This window comes from Salvia hispanica, chromosome 1 (assembly GCF_029641045.1).
Source record: "Salvia hispanica isolate PSC_SH4W2 chromosome 1, Shi_PSC_v1, whole genome shotgun sequence".
NCBI classification, from domain to species: Eukaryota; Viridiplantae; Streptophyta; class Magnoliopsida; order Lamiales; family Lamiaceae; genus Salvia; species Salvia hispanica.
In genome coordinates this window covers 20,615,722-20,636,860 of record NC_142692.1, presented here as the reverse complement: position 1 = coordinate 20,636,860, position 21,139 = coordinate 20,615,722, and the positions used below count along the sequence as shown (strand labels likewise).

At 38.8% G+C, this 21,139-nt stretch overlaps 2 protein-coding genes across 3 annotated transcripts; both read right to left on the bottom strand.

The window, feature by feature from the left end:
* Window positions 1–4: 4 nt before the first annotated feature.
* LOC125221253 (B3 domain-containing transcription repressor VAL2) lies at window positions 5–5,023 on the bottom strand. 2 transcript variants are annotated; one of them, XM_048123377.2, is made up of 12 exons: window positions 4,555–5,023; window positions 3,795–3,876; window positions 3,592–3,693; window positions 2,791–3,380; window positions 2,594–2,690; window positions 2,272–2,446; window positions 1,966–2,045; window positions 1,482–1,877; window positions 1,349–1,398; window positions 1,107–1,220; window positions 961–1,028; window positions 5–867 (listed from the first exon to the last, which is right to left on the bottom strand). In XM_048123377.2, exons 1-12 carry the CDS (start codon window positions 4,668–4,670, stop codon window positions 107–109), a joined length of 2,631 nt encoding a protein of 876 aa, XP_047979334.1. In that variant the 5' UTR covers window positions 4,671–5,023; the 3' UTR covers window positions 5–106. The 2 variants fall into 2 exon arrangements, with proteins under 2 accessions (XP_047979334.1, XP_047979335.1); XM_048123378.2 differs by having other exon boundaries at window positions 1,482–1,874.
* Window positions 5,024–7,479: 2,456 nt separating this feature from the next.
* LOC125219521 (uncharacterized) lies at window positions 7,480–9,566 on the bottom strand. The gene has a single exon (XM_089068562.1). The coding sequence runs from the start codon at window positions 9,524–9,526 to the stop codon at window positions 8,048–8,050; it is 1,479 nt and encodes a 492-aa protein (XP_088924688.1). The 5' UTR covers window positions 9,527–9,566; the 3' UTR covers window positions 7,480–8,047.
* Window positions 9,567–21,139: the final 11,573 nt, after the last annotated feature.

Here is a 21,139-nt window from a genome sequence, read left to right as displayed (position 1 = left end):
GAGGTTTTATGGAAAGATAATTACCATATATGAAATAATTACTTCTCAATCCATTTATACTTCACTCATGGCAAGATTTCAAGTACACAAACTCATAAGAGAGAGATCATGATGTGTCGTCTTCCCTCTGTTCTTTATCCAATAAGTCACTGCTGCCCTCCTGCTCTTGAACAGCTGAGCAACCGGCATCGTCTTGTGCAGGTGGGGTTGTCGTCTCTCCCGAAGCCTGAGCTATAACGGGCGTTGAACTCTCTTGCTGCTCAAAAACCAAGCTTGTAAGACCGTTCTGTCTTAGGTATGTGTCCAAAGGCAAACTAGCTTCTTGAAGCAAATTCATCATGCTTATGCGTGCAGTTCCCTGTCGAACCGGACAGCAGTTCAAGTCCAATCCTCCATTAAAATTATTAGCATTTTCTTGAGCTGGGCCATCGCAGCTCTGGCATTTCAAGAGATTCTCACTTTCCGATCTCTTTGCATTATCCGATGGTGCCTGACTGGGGACGCTGTCAACCTCGGCTTCCTCCTTGGCAGCAGATTGATTCCTCTGTGCGATTTCTGCTTCACGCTCCGACTGGCGCTTCTTCTTGCGCATCATCAAGGTTTTGAAGCGTCGTTTGACAGTCATGCAGACGTTGCATACGCACGTTGGTTTGTGTTTGCCCTTCCCGCTTGGAGGCTGTATGCAGACGATGCAGGAGCAGCCCGGACGATGCCTAGGATGTCTTGTGGTTGTTGCCACAGATGAAGATCCTGGCTCGCTCATGTTTACCCCAGCAGGTGCTCCGTTTGTCTGTGCTTCAACGTTTTCCTGATATTCTTGTCCGTGTACTGGTTTGAGGCTTGTTAACGCTCTCCTTTTCGTGAAATCTGCATGACAAGCGAAAATTCGTATTAAATGCAGATTATCACTAAATCTAAAATCACAGAAGCCATGAATGGTGTTGAGTGATGCATACATACCCTTGTGCATTCTGACAAGATTCTCAAGTCCCCTTGCGTCCATTTCGTCGGGAGCAGAACATGAGCATCTGATTTCAAAAGAATGTCGGTACGAAGCTCAATATCTTGTCTTTCGAAAGAAAATACAAGGATACAACGATACAAACCTCATTGGGTCGTTGATATTGTCTTGACATGTCCATTTGGGAGGGAGCAGAAGATCAAGTGGCAGTTTTCGCCATTTTAAGCAATTGTCGCATTGAGTCCATTGTTCTTGTTCCCTATATTAGAATGGTCATTCGTAAATTATCCAATCTTAATCAACAATAAGAGGTATAGCAAAATAGTAAGACAGCAGCAGCATCAGGAATAATTCCATGATTTAGTACAAGTCTTCATTCATTCTTACCCGGGGAGACGAACGATGAAAATACTTCTCTTTCCGAAAACAGGTGGTTCCTGAAATGAATACGAACACCAAACTAAAAATTGAGAATCTCAAATGCAGGATGACTGATGTCGATTGAAAAGAAATTTCTTACATCAAATTCTTCGATTTCTTGATCCTCAACTGAGACAGTGCTTGGCTTGACAGTTGGTGATGGCCTGAGCAAATCCTGCACCTCTTCCCACGAGAGTCTCAGCTCCAAAGAATCATAGCCGTCAATAAGTAGTCGTTTACTCTTTGCCCCAATGTTTCTTCTTTTGCGCTCAGAAGGCACCAACGCGAGATTGTCTCCTCCAGACTTGCAAACATTCATTTCGGTGATTTGGGGGCTGATATTCCCGGGGTAGATGTGCTTAGGAAATAGAGTCATCGAAGGACTCCTGCTTCCTTTTAGCGACTGAAGAAGGCCAGAATAGCCGAGGCTTTCGGCATTTCCCATGACCGTTTCGCCTTGAAAAGCACCCATATCAATTGGATAAAGTGAATCCTGCTGCAAAGCAAATCAACAGTCATTTTTTTTTAATTTAGAGTACCATCAAAGATAACTCTTAGAACAAATTGAATAAGACCATAGCTACCTTCTGTACTGAAACGCTGTTACACGCTTTGCGGAACCCCATTAGAAGTTTTCCTTCTGGATCCATACGACTGAACGTAACTGAACAAGAAAACTTAAAGAAGTGAGCAAAGGAAGGACTGCACTGCCAAAACAGCTGTTCAAGATTGAATATTCAAACATCATTGCAAATTACTGGAATGTGATTATTGATAAGAACCATTAAACTAGAGAATCGCTATTATCTACTGATTTAATATCAAAAGAGAGAATTTATTGTTTTTTATGAATTATTGAACTTCTGATGAACAAAACTTGATCACAGTACCGGTATCTCCAGCTTGTAATTGCATCGACTGAATGCAGGGGGTTACACCCTCCAAAACATACATTCTGCTATTATTATTTGGCCAAAATCGGAACTGAAATACCCATTCTTTGCCCTTCAGATCCTGAATCCTCAAAGGAAGGCCCTCCGGTTGAGAGATAGGCGGGAAATATGCCTGAAAAGCGAGTTAGGCTAATCTCGTTAGAGAACCAAAGAAAAAGGCTAAAAAGATAAACACAACTTATGCTTATCATTTGTAGTGAGAAAACGAGGGCGAATAAAACAATACTTTCAAGAAGCACTAGCTATATTAGAAACATACTTCGGCACATGCTTTAGGAAGAACCAGACGACCAATACGGCCAGCATCACTGGCACTTAAGACCTTTTCAAACAAGGGAACAATGGTGGAATTTGAGCTGGCAACGACCAAATTAAGGATACACACTGCTTAAGAAGTAGTTAAAAAAGAGAAAAAGCATATAAATATATTAGTAAAAAATCTAAAAATTAGGATACTCTCCGGATATCTGCTGCAGCTCCTGGTCTGTTATCCGTGGCCAATAGCGTGGAAGCAATTGACTTTTAACTCTTCCTTCAACAGGTGGCCTTGCAACACGTAATTGTGAAATAGAGCTAGAGTTTGTTTCTACTCCTGCAGCCAAAATGGTTGGTACCCTTGGTAAGAGATGGTGGGGCCTACAACCCTGTTGAAAGGAAGAAATTGCAGTGTTCAATTGCCTTTCTTCGGTGATAACCCCGGACATGGTATTTGAGTTTGACGAAGCAGACAAGCTGATGCTCAGGTTCGTCTCAACTAACGACTTATGTAAGCTTCTACTTTCTTGGAACATGTCATAACTTTTTGATGGTCCAAAAGTTGGCTGATTAGAACTCGACAACAATTTATAACCTATTCCTTCAGGACTGGCAAGAGATTCTTCGAGTTTCCTTGAGGTCACATTGACATTCTGAGATGGTAACAAGTATTCTTGGCAGTCCATTTTAGTATCATCACCAGATTGTGCAGGTACCATCGTATCAGAATTTCTATCAGTGCCGTTTTCTGTTGAAAGATCACGTGCTTTATGTTTTTCTTCTAAGGGGGTCTGCATAGGGCTTTGGAAGAATCAGAGTATGTCTCCGTTAGAGAAACTAAAACTTAGTGCAGTTAAAAAGATTATATAAAATTCTGCGTGAAACTGCAATATTCCATATAAAGAGCCAATTTCACACATGTCAGATACATAAACAGAATAACAAACAATGCAGCACCCATTGTCTAGTGTCTCATTACGAGCATCCGTAAATTGCTCTTACGCGAGAATGTGGAAAACTCTTGCTGCAGCCTGCACATTTCACCCCACCAGTGTCGAGTAGCTCTAGCAACGTACTGGAAGCAATGCATCCACAATGAAGACGCTGCAAAGCTTTTGAGTCAAGCTCTACCAGTAAATGACAAGAATCCAAAAGAGAAGACAGTGTATTATAAGAAGCCACAGGGAAAAAAACTGAGTGCACACCTTTCCGCATGAGGTGCACTCCCTCCAACCTGTTTCCTCTAAATGGAACGTTTCACAGAAGACCAAATCTTTATAGGCAGTCCTGTAAACAGCCATTATGTTGTTAATAGGAATAACCACTGCTAGTTTCTATTCTTAACTTTAATATTGGGGAAGGGCAGCAGTGGTGATTGAACTGAAACCTCTCCTTTTACACTAAGAAGTTCAGCCCTTTTATCTCCCTAAATGAACCCATTTTTTTTATAGCCACGGAGGTAAATTGCTCCAACTCATAAAAAAGACAATAAATTATTGATCCAGATAGAGAGTGATTTCTTCCAGAGCTTACAAAAGATGAACTTAAATTGTACAACAATCCATTATCTTGATTAAGACTTCAACGGAGTAAGGTTAGCTCCCTCGAATGAAAACCAAATGTTGTTTTTAGAGAAACTGAGAAAAGCAACCTTTCCCATACATTAAGATCTCCCAAACTACTAGAATTAACACCAATTGAAGGACTGATTATGCCAAGTATTATACTGGAATTCACATCATCAGCCCATTCAACTTAGTTCTTCAATTTTATTTGAAAAAAAGTGAACATCAGATTTAAGCATCCTAGTTTGCTGCTATCTGAATAGGTTAGGAACTTGACACAGTTACATTGTTGTTCTACTAAAATCTGCACTTATTTTATTCCCAAACAAAATTAAAGCCACAATTAAACAAGATTTCTTTCAATTAAACCTAACTATTCAGAGAGAGAGATGAGACATACCCACAATCATGACAGAGAGTAGCAAAACCACCGGATCGCAGAGGCCAGCCCTTTTTCCAATTAAGCGAGTAGGATGCAGCGCAAATCCCATTCATGCACAACCCCCCACCCTCCATTACAGAATTACCAACTAAACTAGTCAAAATTGGGGAAGTAAAATGTTAGTAAATCCCTAAAAAGTGGCCCAGTTCGAACAGGGAGGAGAAGTGGGAGCTTTTGAGTTTAAAAAAGAAAAAAACATTTCTTTTTGCACGAGCAATTTGTGAAGTGATAGTAATGATTGGTCTACATATTGCGGCCGTACTTAAAATCCAACTAAGCCGCCGCCGCCGTCGATGCGAGGGCGGCGAAGTGATTCACCTCCAAAATATAAGATGATTGGTAATCGTAGCTTCTAATTCTTCCTTAATTGGAATTATAATTACCTGTGTTGTCAATTATTATGTTATGAAATGTCAAGATCGAATTTGGTAAACAACAATTCTCTCTTGCAACTCACTTTTTTTTTATAATGAATTTGAGAAGCTGCATTTTTCATTTTTCTTCAAGTTACTGTAACTTGTTACTAATACTTTCAATTTTGTCATGATTTTCAGAAATTGCTATCTTAATATCGAAAATTAAATTTATTACTAGTGTTGAAATTGACTTAGCACCGAAATTTGATGATGTAGGATTCAAATAGATGATACAGTGCCTCTAATAAACCCTGATAAGATATGGTTTTGGTTATGAGAAATTAAAAATGATAAAAAAAATAATACTACTCTTTCTCTTTCCCATTTACGTTTTTTTCTTTTTAGTTTATTTCAAATAAGATGACATATTTTCTTTTTTGAAAACGTTCTCTCTCCAATTAATACATTCAATCATTTTTTCGCATTCCTACTGAAATATTCATCTTTCTTTTTTAACACTTACACCCACTTTTTCTCTCTTCAGTTAAGCACATTAACCAATAACTTCTAAAATCATGTGCCCGCCAAGAAATGTACTATTTTAGCTGGAACGGAAGAAGTAATATGGGAAAGGTAGTTTATACGGCCAAGAAATGTGTTATTCTTCATTCACTATTCACTCTTTAAACATTATAACAAAATGGAGGGATATCTATTTTTTAAAATTATGATAACATTTGAAACTAATAAATACTTCATCTGTTCCATAAAAATAAGGACAAGTCTCTTTTTTCGCCCATCTCATAAAATATTTCATTTTCTTCTATTACAAGTTGTCTCAAACTCATTACTCATATACTTCAATTTATTTACAACTTTCTATATCATTAGGGTCCACCGTTAAACATTAATAATAATATGGGTATTACTATCTATTGACAGTTTGACATCATTTTAACTACCATTCTCATCATCTCTCTTACTTCCCACTATAAGCGAAGCAATACTCTATTTCTCTCTTACTTTATCTTTTAACCTATATTTTTCTCACATCTACTTTATTCACTTTTTTTAATCATTAAATATATGAGCCATAAAGGAGTATTTGATGGATGTGCAACCAATAAAGTGGTGAGTGCATATGGAAGAATGTCATAGTGAAGCAGTTAGGTGGAACTATACTCTTCTTGCATAGGAGTAGTAGTAATGTAATTATATATAGGCATAATAATTTAATGTGCATTTTCCTGGACAGCTGTGCACGCTGCTGTTTTGGTGATGAAGCAATCATCATTAGTTTTTTTTGGCTGGCAAGTTCGGTTGCTTTCAACTATGCTTGATGACGCCATCCACACCTCACGATAGCGTCACTAATCCTTCTTGGGCCTTGTTAAATTCCCCATTTCTAATAGGCCTCCCTTATATATTAGGCCCAATAATAATTCTTTTAGCATTAGTCGATACAATTACAATTATACAATCTACTCTCTCGGGCCGCTATAAAATATCTTATATTTTATGTTTCCGTATGTATATTAATAAATGTTTTATTTTACTTTTATTATTTTTAACAAATAATTTCCACATTCTAATAACTTATTATACTCATATTTTATTATAAAATTAATATAAAAAGTGAAGTTCATCTTCCACTAAATTATTTCTACCACTTAAGATTATAAAGTCAAACAATTTTTAAAATCCGAACCAGTCAAAAATGGGATATCTATTATTGGACTGAGGAATTACTAGATATGATTGTTACTTTATGCTTCTTCAAAGTCTCGAGTTTAGCATGTGCATGTATGGAAATAAACTTATGATTAGAAATGCAGCTGCAAGATTTTTACATGGGATAAGAACTTGTCCTATTCTTTAAACATTCCAAATTGTAATCGGTAAAATTCACGTATTGTGAAGTCTTTTTGCATATTACTATATGTTTTTATAAACAAATTTCACAGACCCATGCTTGATGACTAAACGCAGCATGAAAAATGACAGCAAAGAACACACACATAAAGATTGAAGAATACTCCTCCATTTCTTAGTTACCTAGATTTTCTGCAAGGAAGAAAATATAGATATGTGAAAATTACTGCTATCCTCATTAGTAGCACAGGAAGAAAAATAAGTAATTCAAGAAGCTAAATATCTTGAAGAGACACATGAGGATAGAATGACAACCTTACATATATCTGTCTAAAGAGAATAGAATTTGTAAATCTCCAATCTTTATCCAACAAATCTTTACTAGTAGTACTATATAGAAGCTCATACAAAGAGTACAACAGAAGTCTCCTATATTCTTTAGGTTTGAATATATGATGCATTTACACTCATCATTTCAAGCTCATGGATACAAAGTAGTATTCCAAATTCATCTCCAACCAGACAACTCTCAAACATACATATCTATTCATTTTAGCATCCAAGCTTCTTCTCTATTCAGAGAGTTATCACATTTACTACTCACATCCAGAAAATCAACATGCATATCAATTAAGCAAGGCAGCACATAACAAACTATACAAACAGACTCTAAATATTCTCAAAATGAATCGATCCAACGAGTTAACACGGTAATATGCAATATACAATGATAAATTTTTCTTTCTATGCCCAATGTAATTAATTTTATGATTGCAGGAGTCAGCTCAATATCCTATCTAATTATTCAGAACAAAAGAAATCTTCTCCGAATCCTGACAATCAGCAACCAAAAATACGAAGATCAGTCCCACCAAATCAAGATTACTTCTTTGAATCATTATCCCCTAAAAATCTTCCTCTTTTTCCTTCTTCTCCGACTCTTCCCCAGGGAAACGGTCCACCCTGCGAGGCAGAAACAAGGAATGGGTCTCAATTTTCTCATTGGAGATGGACAGATTACTACCCCGGCAAGGCGCGAGAGTTGGTTTTTGGTGGAGCAGAAAATCGATGCTGATTCAAAAACCACCTATGTCGGAGAAATGAATTTCGCCCATTACAGCACTCAACAGTGCGAGCCTTCATTTAATTCTCGGGCTGGTGAGAATTATCTTTCACACAGAACCCCCATTAATGCATAAATATGACCACAAATCTATGCATATCTAAGATACTGAACAGGTCCTTAATTGAGGTTTCCACTTTGGCACCAGACCTTTCTTCAAAGCAAACCCATAAACACAAGCAGCCTCCAACACCTTTCCTTGCAGAATCAACTCATCAATCAATGCCTTAAACGGTATCCCTCTTGCCTTTCTGTGTTTATGCATCATCGCCAAAACTGCCAAAGCCTTGTCCACCTCACCGCAGCAACAAAGAGCATGAATAGCAATGTTGAAAGTGAAAGTCTTGGGTGAAAACCCAATCCCAATCATCTCATTCAAAACTTCAAAACCTCTTCTTTCCATGTCCCTCCCATTGCAGCACATGGCCTCAATCACCAGCTCATATGATTCTTGATATATGGGATACCTCCCATTCCTCATCTCATCAAACACATTGTATGCATCATTCAACACATACTTCTCCTTCCTAGCATGCCTGCACAAGCCCCTCACCAAGGTGTTCATCATCCTCTCATCCACGCGATACCCGTCTCCAACCATCTCCTTGTACGCCTGCATTGCAGCTCTAATTTTGCCCCATTTCAACAGCCCGTGCAGCAACGTGCTGTAGCTGATGTAGTCGGGGCTGCATTTCCTCGCTCTCATCCGCCTCAACAGGCCGAAACCGCGCAAGGGCTTCCCCTCCTTGAAGTAACCATTGAACAGAGTGTTGTACGTTACGACATTCGGCGTCAACTTCATCCTCAGAGCTTCACCGAGCAACTCGAACGCCTCATCCGAACGTCCTACTTTGCAAAAACCATCCATCATTGCAGTGTAAGTGTAGATATCCGGCTTGATTGAAGAGTTTTTTACGCTTAATAACAAGTCATAAGCCTCCTCTATTCTACCAACGTAGCACAGACCTTTCAACAAGCAGTTGTACGTGTTAATTGTGGGCTCGCACCCTATTTTAGACATTTCGTCGAACACCTCATATGCCTCCTTCAATCTTCCACTCTCACAAAAGGAGTTGATTACTGTGGTGAACGTGGCCACATTTGGCTCGAATCCATTCTCCAGCATCTCGTGAAGAGCGATTCTCGCTTCTATCCTCGCCTTGTTCTTGCAGAAACCGTTCACCAAAATTGAATACGTCCGCACATCCGGGAATAAACCAAGAGACGATAAGGTAGACTTGAGCTTCCACGCCAATTCAACCTCATCCGACGAAATTAAGGAAACGAGTAGACGATTGAATTCAGCAATAGTTCGAATTTCCCCATATCTATTGACTTTCGCCAGTGCTTCGAGCTGTTTTGGAGATGTGGTAATAGTTTGAAGAAAATCTTCGAATTGCAGTGTTGTGGTGCTCGTGTGTCCGTAAAGATGGTGTTTATCTTTGATGGGAGCGGCGAATAAATGAAATTTCCGGTGATGGATTGTGTTGGTGGAGTAGAAGTATGGCGGATTGAATGCAGAAAAATCGGGTGATTGATGAAGGAAAGTGGAGGGTGTTTGGCATCGGGAAGAAAGCATGGTTTGGGGAATTGAGAATAATGTGATGCAGAAATGGTTAATGGATAAGGAAATGATTCGTGAGTTTAATTTAATTTATTTTCGACTTCGGTCATATACTCGTATGTTGAGATGCCCACGGTTCATGAACCGGCGGTTCCGATTTTAGGAAATGTGGAACCAGAATCGAACTGTGAGGCTATTTCACGATTTCGGTTTCGGTTCGAAAATCGGCGGTTCCGGTTTTGATTTCGATTTTTACGGTTTTTTTGGTTTTGAACCGGCGGTTTTAGGCAGTTTTGGCTCGATTTCACGGTTTTTCAGCGATTTTTCCCGGTTCCGACACGGTTTCGGTTCCGGAATTTTGGAACATGAACCGAACTACGGTTCCAAGAGTGACAGTTTCGATTCGTTTTAAATCTCACGGTTCCGGTTCGGAACCGAAACCGCCGGTTACGGTTTCACGATTAACCGTCTGAACCGAAAACCTTGGGCATCTCTACTCATATGCAATTGCACTCTGACTTGAAAATATTTATAAATTACTTCTAGTAATTAGGAGTATCTTTACAATTTTGAGGAATGTAATTAACAGAGTCCACATGAACTATAGTTTTATTAAAGAGAGTATTAAAAATTTAATCCTTAAATTGTGCACTCCATCCGTCCCATTTTAGGAGTCCCGGTTTACCATTTTTTAATGTCCCACTTTAGGAGTCCCGGTTGAAATATTCTAAATGGTATTAGACCTCACATTCCATTAACTTTTTTCCAGTCACATTTTATTATAAAACTAATATAAAAAAGTAGGACCCACATTCCACTATCTTTTTTCACCAATTTTTCTTTACATTTCTTAATACTCGTGCCAAACTCAACCGAAACTCTTAAAATGGGACGAAGGGAGTAATAATATTAACCGCGGTCTCCATTCTTTAAGAATATAGTAAGATGGGTCTTATATTTGAAGTAATATTAAACGTGGGTTACATGTTTTGTTTTCACTTAGTCTAGTAGTATTGAAAATTAATATGATTGTAATATGTTTTAGTGTATTTGATTCATCACTAGGTTTGCCTTAATATAGGCCATATTACAACCGTGTGTATGGTAGGAAATAATCTATACATAGACAATGTAATTGTGTATCAATCACCTATTAATTGTGTATCAATTACTCACTAATTACATATTTTTCTTCCTTTCATCGTGTGCTTCTTTTGGTAAGTCTTTGTGACAAGCAATACTCCATCCGTTCCATTGAAGATGATCTCACTTTTCTTTTTGGTTTGTCCCAATTAAGATGGCACATTATTTAAAATGGAAATCTCTTTATACAAGTGAGACTTTTATTCCAGTAACTTTCTTCCACCTACTTTTCTTAACATTTCTTAAAACCCGTGCCGGAATGAAATGGGACTCCTATTCGCGGACGGAGGGAGTACTTCTCTAGAGATATTTACTAAATCCTCCCGCCAAGTGACTCCCTCAGGCCCCAAAAAATATATACTTTTAGTTTGACACGAGTTTTAATGCAAAATTGGTAAATAAGAGAGAAAAAATAGTTAAAGTATTGTTAGTGGAGAATGAGTCTCACCTCAATAGAGAGAAAATAGTTTCCAAAATTAGAAAATGCATATTCTTGTGAGACGGACTAAAAAGAAAAGAATGCATAGTCTTGTGGGACAGATGAAATATTTATTTCTCCTAAATAAGGGGACGATCAATTGTTATACTTAGTTAATCTTCGCTCTTATCATAGCATTCACAATAAGGGGACGATCTCATCTCTGGACGATTGATTGTTAGATTGATCGTCCTCTATTGTGGGGTGACCCGCCGATTGACGGTCCCTCCCCAACGCCCTATGTTTCGCCCTTGCCGCATGCGATCAACGTCTATTGCAGGCGCAACCACCGATCTGGCACAATTTTATATTTTTTAAAAATTTTTTTTATTAATTTTACCATCTATATATACCCATTTTACACCACTATTTACCACCCCATTTTCTAATATTTCTCTCTCTAACAATGAATCCAGATGGAAGTCCTTCGTACCCCAACGTTACCCCATACTCAGGCCGGCCCCCTTATCCCCGCACACCTTCGATGTACCCCAATGGTACCTACTACTTCTTAGTACGATAAAAGTACAATGGTTTTTCTTATAGTAGATATCCAAATATGTTCTAACTCTCTCCGTCCCACTGAAAATCAATTATTTTCTTTTTTGGTTTGTCCCAATTAAGATGACTCATTACTAAAAATGAAAATACTTTTATCTCTACTTTATTCCCTCTCTATTACTTTATTCTCTCTACTTAACACACAAAATTAAGTTGCAGAAAATCGTGTGCCGCTCAAGGAAGGGTCATCTTCCTTGGAATGGAGGGAACTTCTTATTTATAAAGTATATAATGATATTATTTCTTATTTTGTGTGTGAAGTGGAGAGAGTAAAGTTAGAGAGATGGAATAATGTAGAGATAAAAGTGTTTTCATTTTTAGTAATGGACCATCTTAGTTGGGACAAACTAAAGGGAAAGTAAGTTATTTTCAGTGGGACGAAGGAAGTATTTCAATTGATTAATTGACACAATGAAGGTAGTGCTCGGAAATGATCGAGTAAAATTTACCTACATAAAAGCATCCGCAGTGGTGCTCTTGCGGAAGAGCAGGAGCCGTGCCGTCGGCATGGTGAGTGACGTGCTCGCCGCTGCACTCTTGCCGTCGGCACGGACGTGCTCTTGGGCGTCATTTTTTATCGTTAATTTTTTTTAATTCGTAAAAAATCGAAAATAATCCAAAAAATAAAAAAAAATACTATATATTTTCTGATTCCGAAAAGTATAGCCGTTTTATGGCCTTTTTTCAATTTATTTTTATTTTTTTTATTGTTTATCTCCAAATCATCTATAGATATCCACATTCATCATCCATTTTCTACATCAAATAATTTCTCACTCATATATACTTCTATCAGTTTTTAACTTTTAGGATTTTAATTATTTAGTAATTTGTAATAGTATTTTTGGTATTTTGAATGCATTTTAATACTATGAAAATGTTTTTAGTAATTAAAATATTTAAATTGAAAAATCAAAATGGTGAGACTCATGAATAGTGTAAGCATGTCTTGCGGAAGAACACAGATGTGGATGTTGAGCTCTTGCGAAAGAGCATGAAATTAAAAATGAATAAAGATGGATCCGGGCCTACATCCATGCTCTTGCGCATGAGCATGGGCAATTAAAATGATGTGTAGTTACAAAATCTAGTTGCCGGAATTTTCATCTTTATTATAGTAATAATACATACATAAAGTGTGAGTAAAATAAAAATCCGAATAATAAAAAACGATTAATCATGAAATTAAACCCTCAAAGATCTGCTAAAATTCTTGGAAAAAAAGGGACTCTTGTTGGTCTCAGATTGTCCATCTTTTGTGGGCCCTTTTCTCCCAAGAATCGGAGTGAACAACTTCCTCATCACCTTCTGAAATCCGGCAGCCCTCCGCGTTTGCTTCACCTTCACCGGCGGCGCATGACGCCGCGCCACCGGCGTCTCCGACAGACTCCGCCCCAGCATTGCGTTGTTGAGCTGCACCTCAAACGACAGCCGCTCGTACTCATCCAGCAACGTGCTTTGCTCGTCCCCAAATCTCTTGAAAATCTCCGCGATTTCTTCCACTTTCGCCATCGATCCCAAATCTTCACTTACTACTATATGTCTATATAGGGATGTAATCAAATGCTAACTCTATATATATAACATGCGAGTGTTGTTTCTGAAAATCTTGGGGGAATTTAGACAGAGGGAATCAGTTATAGACAAACTCACAAGCAAAGTAACTGGTGAACAAAAAAAAAAGCGATCAAGAATCGGACAGTAGTACTATTTAAAATGGATAGGTGATTTTTAGTTATTGAGATTGTCAGAATTTTATTTAGTGTAACAATTATTATTATAGGTGGGAATTTATAGCGATGGATGCGTCGTTCAAACTTGTTTGTGTGCATGTCGTTGAGTTATTTAATTTTTGCATTCGAATTTTGATTTTTAAAATCTGATTTCGTCTTAATTATGAATTTGTATCTTTTCAATACGATTGTTGTTTAGTCGTATTAATAAATTATGCCCAATTTGTGAGCTCGATCGATTTTATATAAACCATGGCAAGCGTATGATTAAACACCATTAATCGAGGTTGGTGTTTTGAGTAAATTTTAGTTCACCATGAGCTTCGATTCGAGAGAATAGAACATAATTTATGAAATGTAAAAGAAAGTTAGATTAAAAAAAATAGTAGGATGTGAATCTTATTTTTATATACTAGTTTTATAATAAAATGTAGTGAAATGTGGGATTTATAACCATTTATGGAATATTTCAATTGTGACTCCTAAAGTGGACACCCAAAAGTGGTAAGCCGAGACTCTTAAAGTGTGACAGAGGGAGTACTAATATATAATCTAGGATTGAGTTGTGAGACTATTTTAGTTGAAGGGGGTTGTCTATGACTAATTATCCCATAATTATTCATCTGAGATTGAGTTGTAGGTTTCAATCTCATGAACCAAACATATTACATATGGAATATCAAGATACAATCTCGTAAACCGAACAACTCCTATGAAGATATATGTTGGGATGTGATAGAAATCCATGGGTTCCATCCTAAAACCAATTGGTGATAGGAGGAGGGGGCCATGAGAAGGAGGGGCCCATGAGACTTATATACTAGTTTCAGTTTTCTCTTGACACCGATGTGGGACAGTTGTTATATTTTTAATTTCAATTGCCAACACCCTCCCTCAAACCCTTCAAGGTGAACCTTGGAGGTTGGACTTTATCTAATCGATTGGACAATCAGCCCAATTGTTTCTGATCGGTTGGACCACTTGGCCCAAATTTTTAAGTCCAGATATACTGTCGGGTCAGTCATTTTTTCGGTTTCGGCCCAGATATACTGCTGGGTCAGTTAAATTTGACCCACAGTCGGCGACCCGCTCTGATACCATGATAGAAATCTATGGGTTCCATCCTAAAACCAATTGGTGATAGGAGGAGGGGCCCATTAGACTTATATACTAGTTTTAGTTTTCTCTTGACACCTGTTATATTTTTAATTTCAATTGCCAACAGGATGGTTAATTTAAACAAATTAGTTCAAATTTCAATCGGCAAGTCAATTAATCGAAACAATATCATTGTATAATCTGTTACTACTATTATTTTATTTAGATAGATTTTTCTGTTACAATCGATTACTAAATCTTAATCACTAATTGGAATAAAAATTTTAGTTATCAAATTACCGATAATCATCTAACTGAAGACTCATCCTAAATATATTTATCATTGTCCGAAAAATGACTTTGACGTATAATTATGTAGTTTTTTTAGTGTTTTTTTTTTTTTTTTTTTCCTGCAGTTATTCCAACTTAATTAGCGTGTAGTAAGGGCGCTTGAGGCCAAAATAACTGTTATTGTGCCACTTTATGCTTTCGTGAATTCCTTTGTGTTTCATTGGAAGTAGAAGTTTCCTCAGCAAAAAGGTCAGGCCATGCAACTTTATATTTCACTTTTTTACACAAAATTAGTTGGGGTTGTGGTAAAAAGAAATGTGTAGACATAATTATAGCACTACACTATGGTCCTCTAGAAATATTCTTATACACAAAATCAATCATCGAGTCAGAAAATCTATTCTCGAACTAAAATAATTGGTGTTGTAGTAAAAGAGATTAATAACTATAAGAATATGGTAGTGTATAAATTTATAAGTTATAAAAGCACTCACTATGAGACAGGCTCTGGGATGGGCTCTCATATCAGGGAGATAGACCCGGAGATTGGCTCAGGAGATAGGACACCATTGTAAATGCACTAAGGTGCGTGTGATGATATTTTACTCTATTTTAATTTTCTAATAATCCAAATGCCTATGTCGCAACATGTAGGCCTCTAGTCAATCAATAATTATATATGTGATTATATCTAAGGTATTCTATCTTTTTGATAGGATTTGAATCCTATCGAAGTGATTAGAGCACACGAAATTGTGAAGAAAATGATAAAGAAACCTAGTTGCGTCAATTAGCGTTTCGAAACTTGGGTTTCAAGAAAAGATTTTTATTTCTTTGTTCTTGAATGATTTTTTGACTCTCTAATGGACTCTTTATTTATAGAGTCCGGACCATGCTTGATTCGACTCTACGATTCGGGAAAGAATTAAGAAGAAAACACGAAAAGATTTATATAAATCCTATGCTAAAATACGGTAGATATCTTGCTTGAGGAGCAAGGTTTGTGTTCCAAAAATACTATAGCTAGACAAGGAAATAAATAATAAGCTAACAATAAAAGATGTAGGGCCACGGCTTAGTTGGTCATTTGGGCTTGGGGCTCGAGGTCCCTATCAACTCCCTCCCCGATAACAATCGTCTTGTCCTCAAGGCGGAGATGACGAAAATGTGGCAGAAGATCAATTTTATAATTTCATGTCCCAAAGCTCGAAACTGAAGCAACACACATAAGCTACAACGAGCAGCCACATATGCTTCCCTCACACCTGATTGCCTAGTGATCAATGTTGCCCTCTCTAATGGAAATTGGACCCTCAGCTTTTTCTCTGCACTATACAGATTATTTTCCGGCTCGGTCTCGCTGCTAGTAGTCATACTCTTTGTAGCTGGAGCTTGAATCCCCTGCAGGATGTAGCGCCAATCTCGACCACCCATGATTGAAGTGGCAGCACCACTCTCCTCAGCCTGGTCAGGTCTCACTCCACGACTCGTCAACTCTGGAATAGTCAATCCCATTGCCATTATTGTTGCTTCAGCAGTAGCAAACTTAACATGAACAGATCCTGGAAACGAATATTGCACAGTGGGTGAGTCTGCATCAACCTTGGAAAAGATCGAAGCAATATTCGAGCGTTGCGAACAGACTATCTTCTGCGCATCCCCTTGTTGTCTTACAATAGTACCATACTTCAAAATCCCACGCTCCTCCGCAATGAGAAATATCGTCGCACCATGCCTACTCCTAGGTATAGAAGATGCAAAAATGCTTCCAAAGTAAGACAAATTATCAGAATTCCTTGGGTACGAGATAAACTTGAGAAAACTTCGCACACCCTTAGAGACCCCCAGCAAGCACCTTGTAGCTTGCTTTGTTTTATCCACAACCTAAAGAGAAGCATCCACACTGACTTGGATGATTTTCTCCCCGTCAAAAGCTCCTGGGTCAAATATGCGATCCCCTTCAACCAGCAGTTCAAATTGTCGTTTACCCTGGCCAGCTATTCCATGATCCTTTCCATGCTCGTCCTTGTGAAACAACTTGTTAGAGTGTGCAGCCCCTTCAGATTCCCGAATATAAACCTTCATGTCTTGCGTCGCCTCTATAGTCCTGGAATCCAGCAAAACCAAATTGGTCGGACTATCCCTTACAATATCCAGCCGAAGCAACAACAGAATCAACCATGGGTGAATCTGTGTCCACCAGTCATTGCATACTAATCCACTCTCCAATATTTTCATGACCGTGCACAATCCCTCGATACTTATCTGTTCATCTGCCTTGAATCCAAAAAGGTCTCAGGCAGTTGTATCGACTTCAGTCCTGGAGAGCCCAAAATGCAACATCTCCACTCGCAAATTTCTGCGACAGCTTAGGGTAACTGCATATGCCTGAAGTTGCATCGCATACCAAGTCAATGGTGAAGAACCCGCACCTGCAATGAATAAGCTGGAAAGAGTGGTGGAATCTGCAATATAATCCCCTTGCATTTCTTCCCAGACATCATAAAACAGACCCAATGGTGCACCATATTCATCTTTGTCCTCTATCTCAAATGCACTGTCGTAATAGACACTATAGTCGGCCCTATAATTACCCGGGATGGTTTCAGCACGCACAACAACATTGTACTCCTTGTGCATCTGTTGAACACCAAGAAATGGAAAGATTTCCATAAGAGGAACATAACCTCCTCGATCAAATTCATGAGCGCATTTGTCTGCACCAAACAAGAGAGAGCTATTGCCGCATTCACCATCTCCTTGTAATGTACGAGTCATAGTGAGCTCTGAAACATCATTCAAAGCATACACATTCTCTACGAGAAATCTATGTTCATCGCTGGAACCGAGCCTGAGAAAGGGAGAAACTGACCTGTTCATATACACTTTTAGATGGAGTGGATGAAGGGTCAGATCCTCCGAGATAGGAACCTTTACTTCCCCAAAATCGGCGACCCTGTCCTCCTCAGCCACATCGAAGCTCGAACCTTCGAGCTGCTCTGCTCGATATGTGGAATGAGCTCCCTTGAGACATGAAAGTGCAGGATTGTCTCGGTCAACGTGTGTAAATGCAGGGGTATATCCAACTGATCAGGATGAGATTCCCGACCTAGTTGAGTCGTTGGCACGATAACCGGGGCCTGGTATCAAACAAATTAACTCAACCCACTTCTACTGATTAGTATAATGGAGGTAAGGGTCGAATCCCACAAGGATGGACACGTTCGGATAACTGTGGTGATATTCCTGGGTGTTTTTGGTTAGCTACCACGCTTTTGGGGTTGGGATTTACCTAAGCGAGAAATAAAGATGGTACTCTACTGACTAGTAGGCGTGAAAGTAACAGGCATGTGGTTGTGTTCGTGAAAATAGGGGACAAGGTATCTCAAAGGCATGTGAAAAGTAGATAGTTACTAAAAGAGGAAATTTAGACAACAAGGCATATCTGGTGGCTGTTTGGCTTTCTGACAGGTCTGGAAGGTACAACTGAAAAGTAGGAGACAAAAGCAAAAGTAACTAAAAAAGTAAAAGTGGTCCAAGGCAAAAGTTGATTTTGACGTTTTTTTCCTCACCAAGTATTAACAGAAATCATATGAACACAAACTCCATGACTAAACTCAGATTCATAACTTCAAACTCAAGATCCATTGATTAAAATGCTCAAACTTAAGATGAACGGCGGAACTGCAGTTTACCTCTACTGACTAACATGCAAGGTGGTGATTACAATGCAGAACAAAAGACTCATGCACGAAAACTTAGACTGAAACATAACTACAACCTTAGATCAACAACTCCAGATAAGAAAACACTTAGAAATTAAAAGCAACGACTAGATCTAACTTTCCTAGGCAGAATGAAGCAAACTTGAACCAAAGCGACATGCGAAATAGAAACTTCATAACTTAAACGATTGGATCTTCACAAGTACTTCAAAAGGCAACAACGATAAATGTTTGCAACAAATCCAACGACGAAAACAGGTAAAGATTAAACTAGAAAGCAAAATAACGATTGTTTTGCCACTCCGGGCGGTGATACTGCTATACTACTGCGACAAACTGGCTGGAACGGTAGAACGATGATTTCTCCGGCAGACTCTTGGACGTCAAGTGACCATAGCTGTGGCGAGGAACGAGAGATTGGATAATGCTGAAGGACTGATCTTCTACAGAGAATTCTACTAAGTGTGTATGAGAACCGAGAGCTTGCGAACTTCGAACCGAACTCTTTTTCTCTCTCCAGATGGCTCTTTTTATAGGGAGGCTTGCCCTTGTTTTTAGGGTAGACTTCCTTCACGATTTGACTTTTCTGCCCTTGTTAATGATTGACGGCCAGAGCTTGTTCCTTTTCGGGTTTTCGTATGTGAATTTAGAGTGTTTACAACTGATCAGGAAGAGATTCCCGACCCAGCTGAGTCGTTGGTACGATAACCGGGACCTGGCCTCAAACAAGTTTCCTCAACCCACTTCTACTGATTAGTATAATGGAGGTAAGGGTCGAATCCCACGAGGATGGACACGTTTTGACAACTGCGGTGACTTTCCTGGGTGTTTTGGTTAGCTACCACGCTTGGGTTGAGATTTTACCTAGGCAAGAAATAAAGGTGGTACTCTTCTGACTAGTAGGCGTGAAAATAACAGGCATGTGATGGTGTTCGTGAAAATAGGGGACAAGGTGTCTCAGAGACATATGGAAAGTAGACAGTTACTAAAAGGGGAAATTTAGACAACAAGGTATATCTGATGTCTGGGGGCTTTCTGACAGGTCTGGATAGTACATCTGAAAAGTAGGGAACAAAAGCAAAAGTAACTTAAAAGTAAAAGTGGTCCAATAAAGTTGATTTTGACGTTTTCTTCCTCACCAAGTATTGACAAAAATCATATGAACACAGACACCATAACTAAAACTTCAGATTCATAAATTCAAACTCAAGATCCATCGATTAAAATGCTTAAACTTAAATTAAACAGTAAAACTGCAACTTTACTTCTACTGACTGACATGCAAGGTGGTAATCACGGCGCAGAAAATATACTCATGCACGAAAACTTGACTAAACATAGCTACAACTTCGAATCAACAACTCCAGATAAGAAAGCACTCAGAAATTAAAAGCAATCACTAGATCTAACTTTCCTAGGCAGAATGAAGCAAACTCGAACCAAAGCGACATGCGTAATAGAAACTTCATAACGTGAATGTTGGAAAATAACAAAGTACTTCAAAAGTGCAACAGCGATGAGTGTTTGCAAATAACCAACGATGAAAACAAGTAAACTTTAAACTAAGAAAGCGATTAAGATTGTTTGTGCCACTCCGGGCGATGATACTACTACACTACTACGATAACTGGCTGGAACGGCGGACTGATGACTTCTCCGGCAGACTCTTGGACGTCAAGTGACCATGGCTGTAGCGAGGAACGAGAGGTAAGATAATGCTGAAGGAACTGATCTTCTAGAGAGAATTCTACTAAGTGTGTTGAGAACCGAGAACTTCGAACCGAACTCTACGGAACCAACTCTAAAGGGGCGTTGATCGAACTCCTTCTCTCTCTCCAAGTGGCTTCTTTTATAGGGAGGCTTGCCCTTGCTTTTAGGGTAGACTTCTCCCGCGTTTTGACCTTTTTGCCCTTGTCAATGATCATCCCAGCTATCCTCCTTCTCCATTTCGAGCCTTCTCTCTGGCATGCATCCTGGTCAGTATCGCACCCTTCTGGCGCCCTTTTCACTTGCGTCACCTGAATCGTCTCCTACTGACTTGGATCCTTTAATCCTGCACACTTAAGCAACTGTTTTGCAGATAATACGTGCATTTCACGACATACTGACCAGTAACCAAGGCTTAGAATACGACTTATCAATGATCATCCCAGCTATCCTTCTTCTCCATCTCGAGCCTTTTCTCTGGCGTGCATCCTGGTCAGCATTGCACCCTTTCTAGCGCTCTTTTCACTTGCGTCACCTGAATCGTCTCCTACTGATTTGGATCATTTAATCCTGCACACTTAAGCAATTGTTTTGCAGATAATACATGCATTTCACGACATACTGATCAGTAACCAAGGCTTAGAATACGACTTATCACGACACTTGCGACATCTTTGGCAATAAGAACAATATCCTCATTATTGGGAACAAGTAATTTCTCTTCAACTTCTACTTCCTCATTTAATTTTGGTTGACCTATCGCCAAAGCCGCAAGCTGTTGGTCCTCGGCAGTAGAGATATCAACGCCATTATCGGAAACGACATCTACAGAGGATGTCTGCTGCATGGCATAGTCTTCATATGAATCAGGGTCAAATCGCTGCTTGACTGG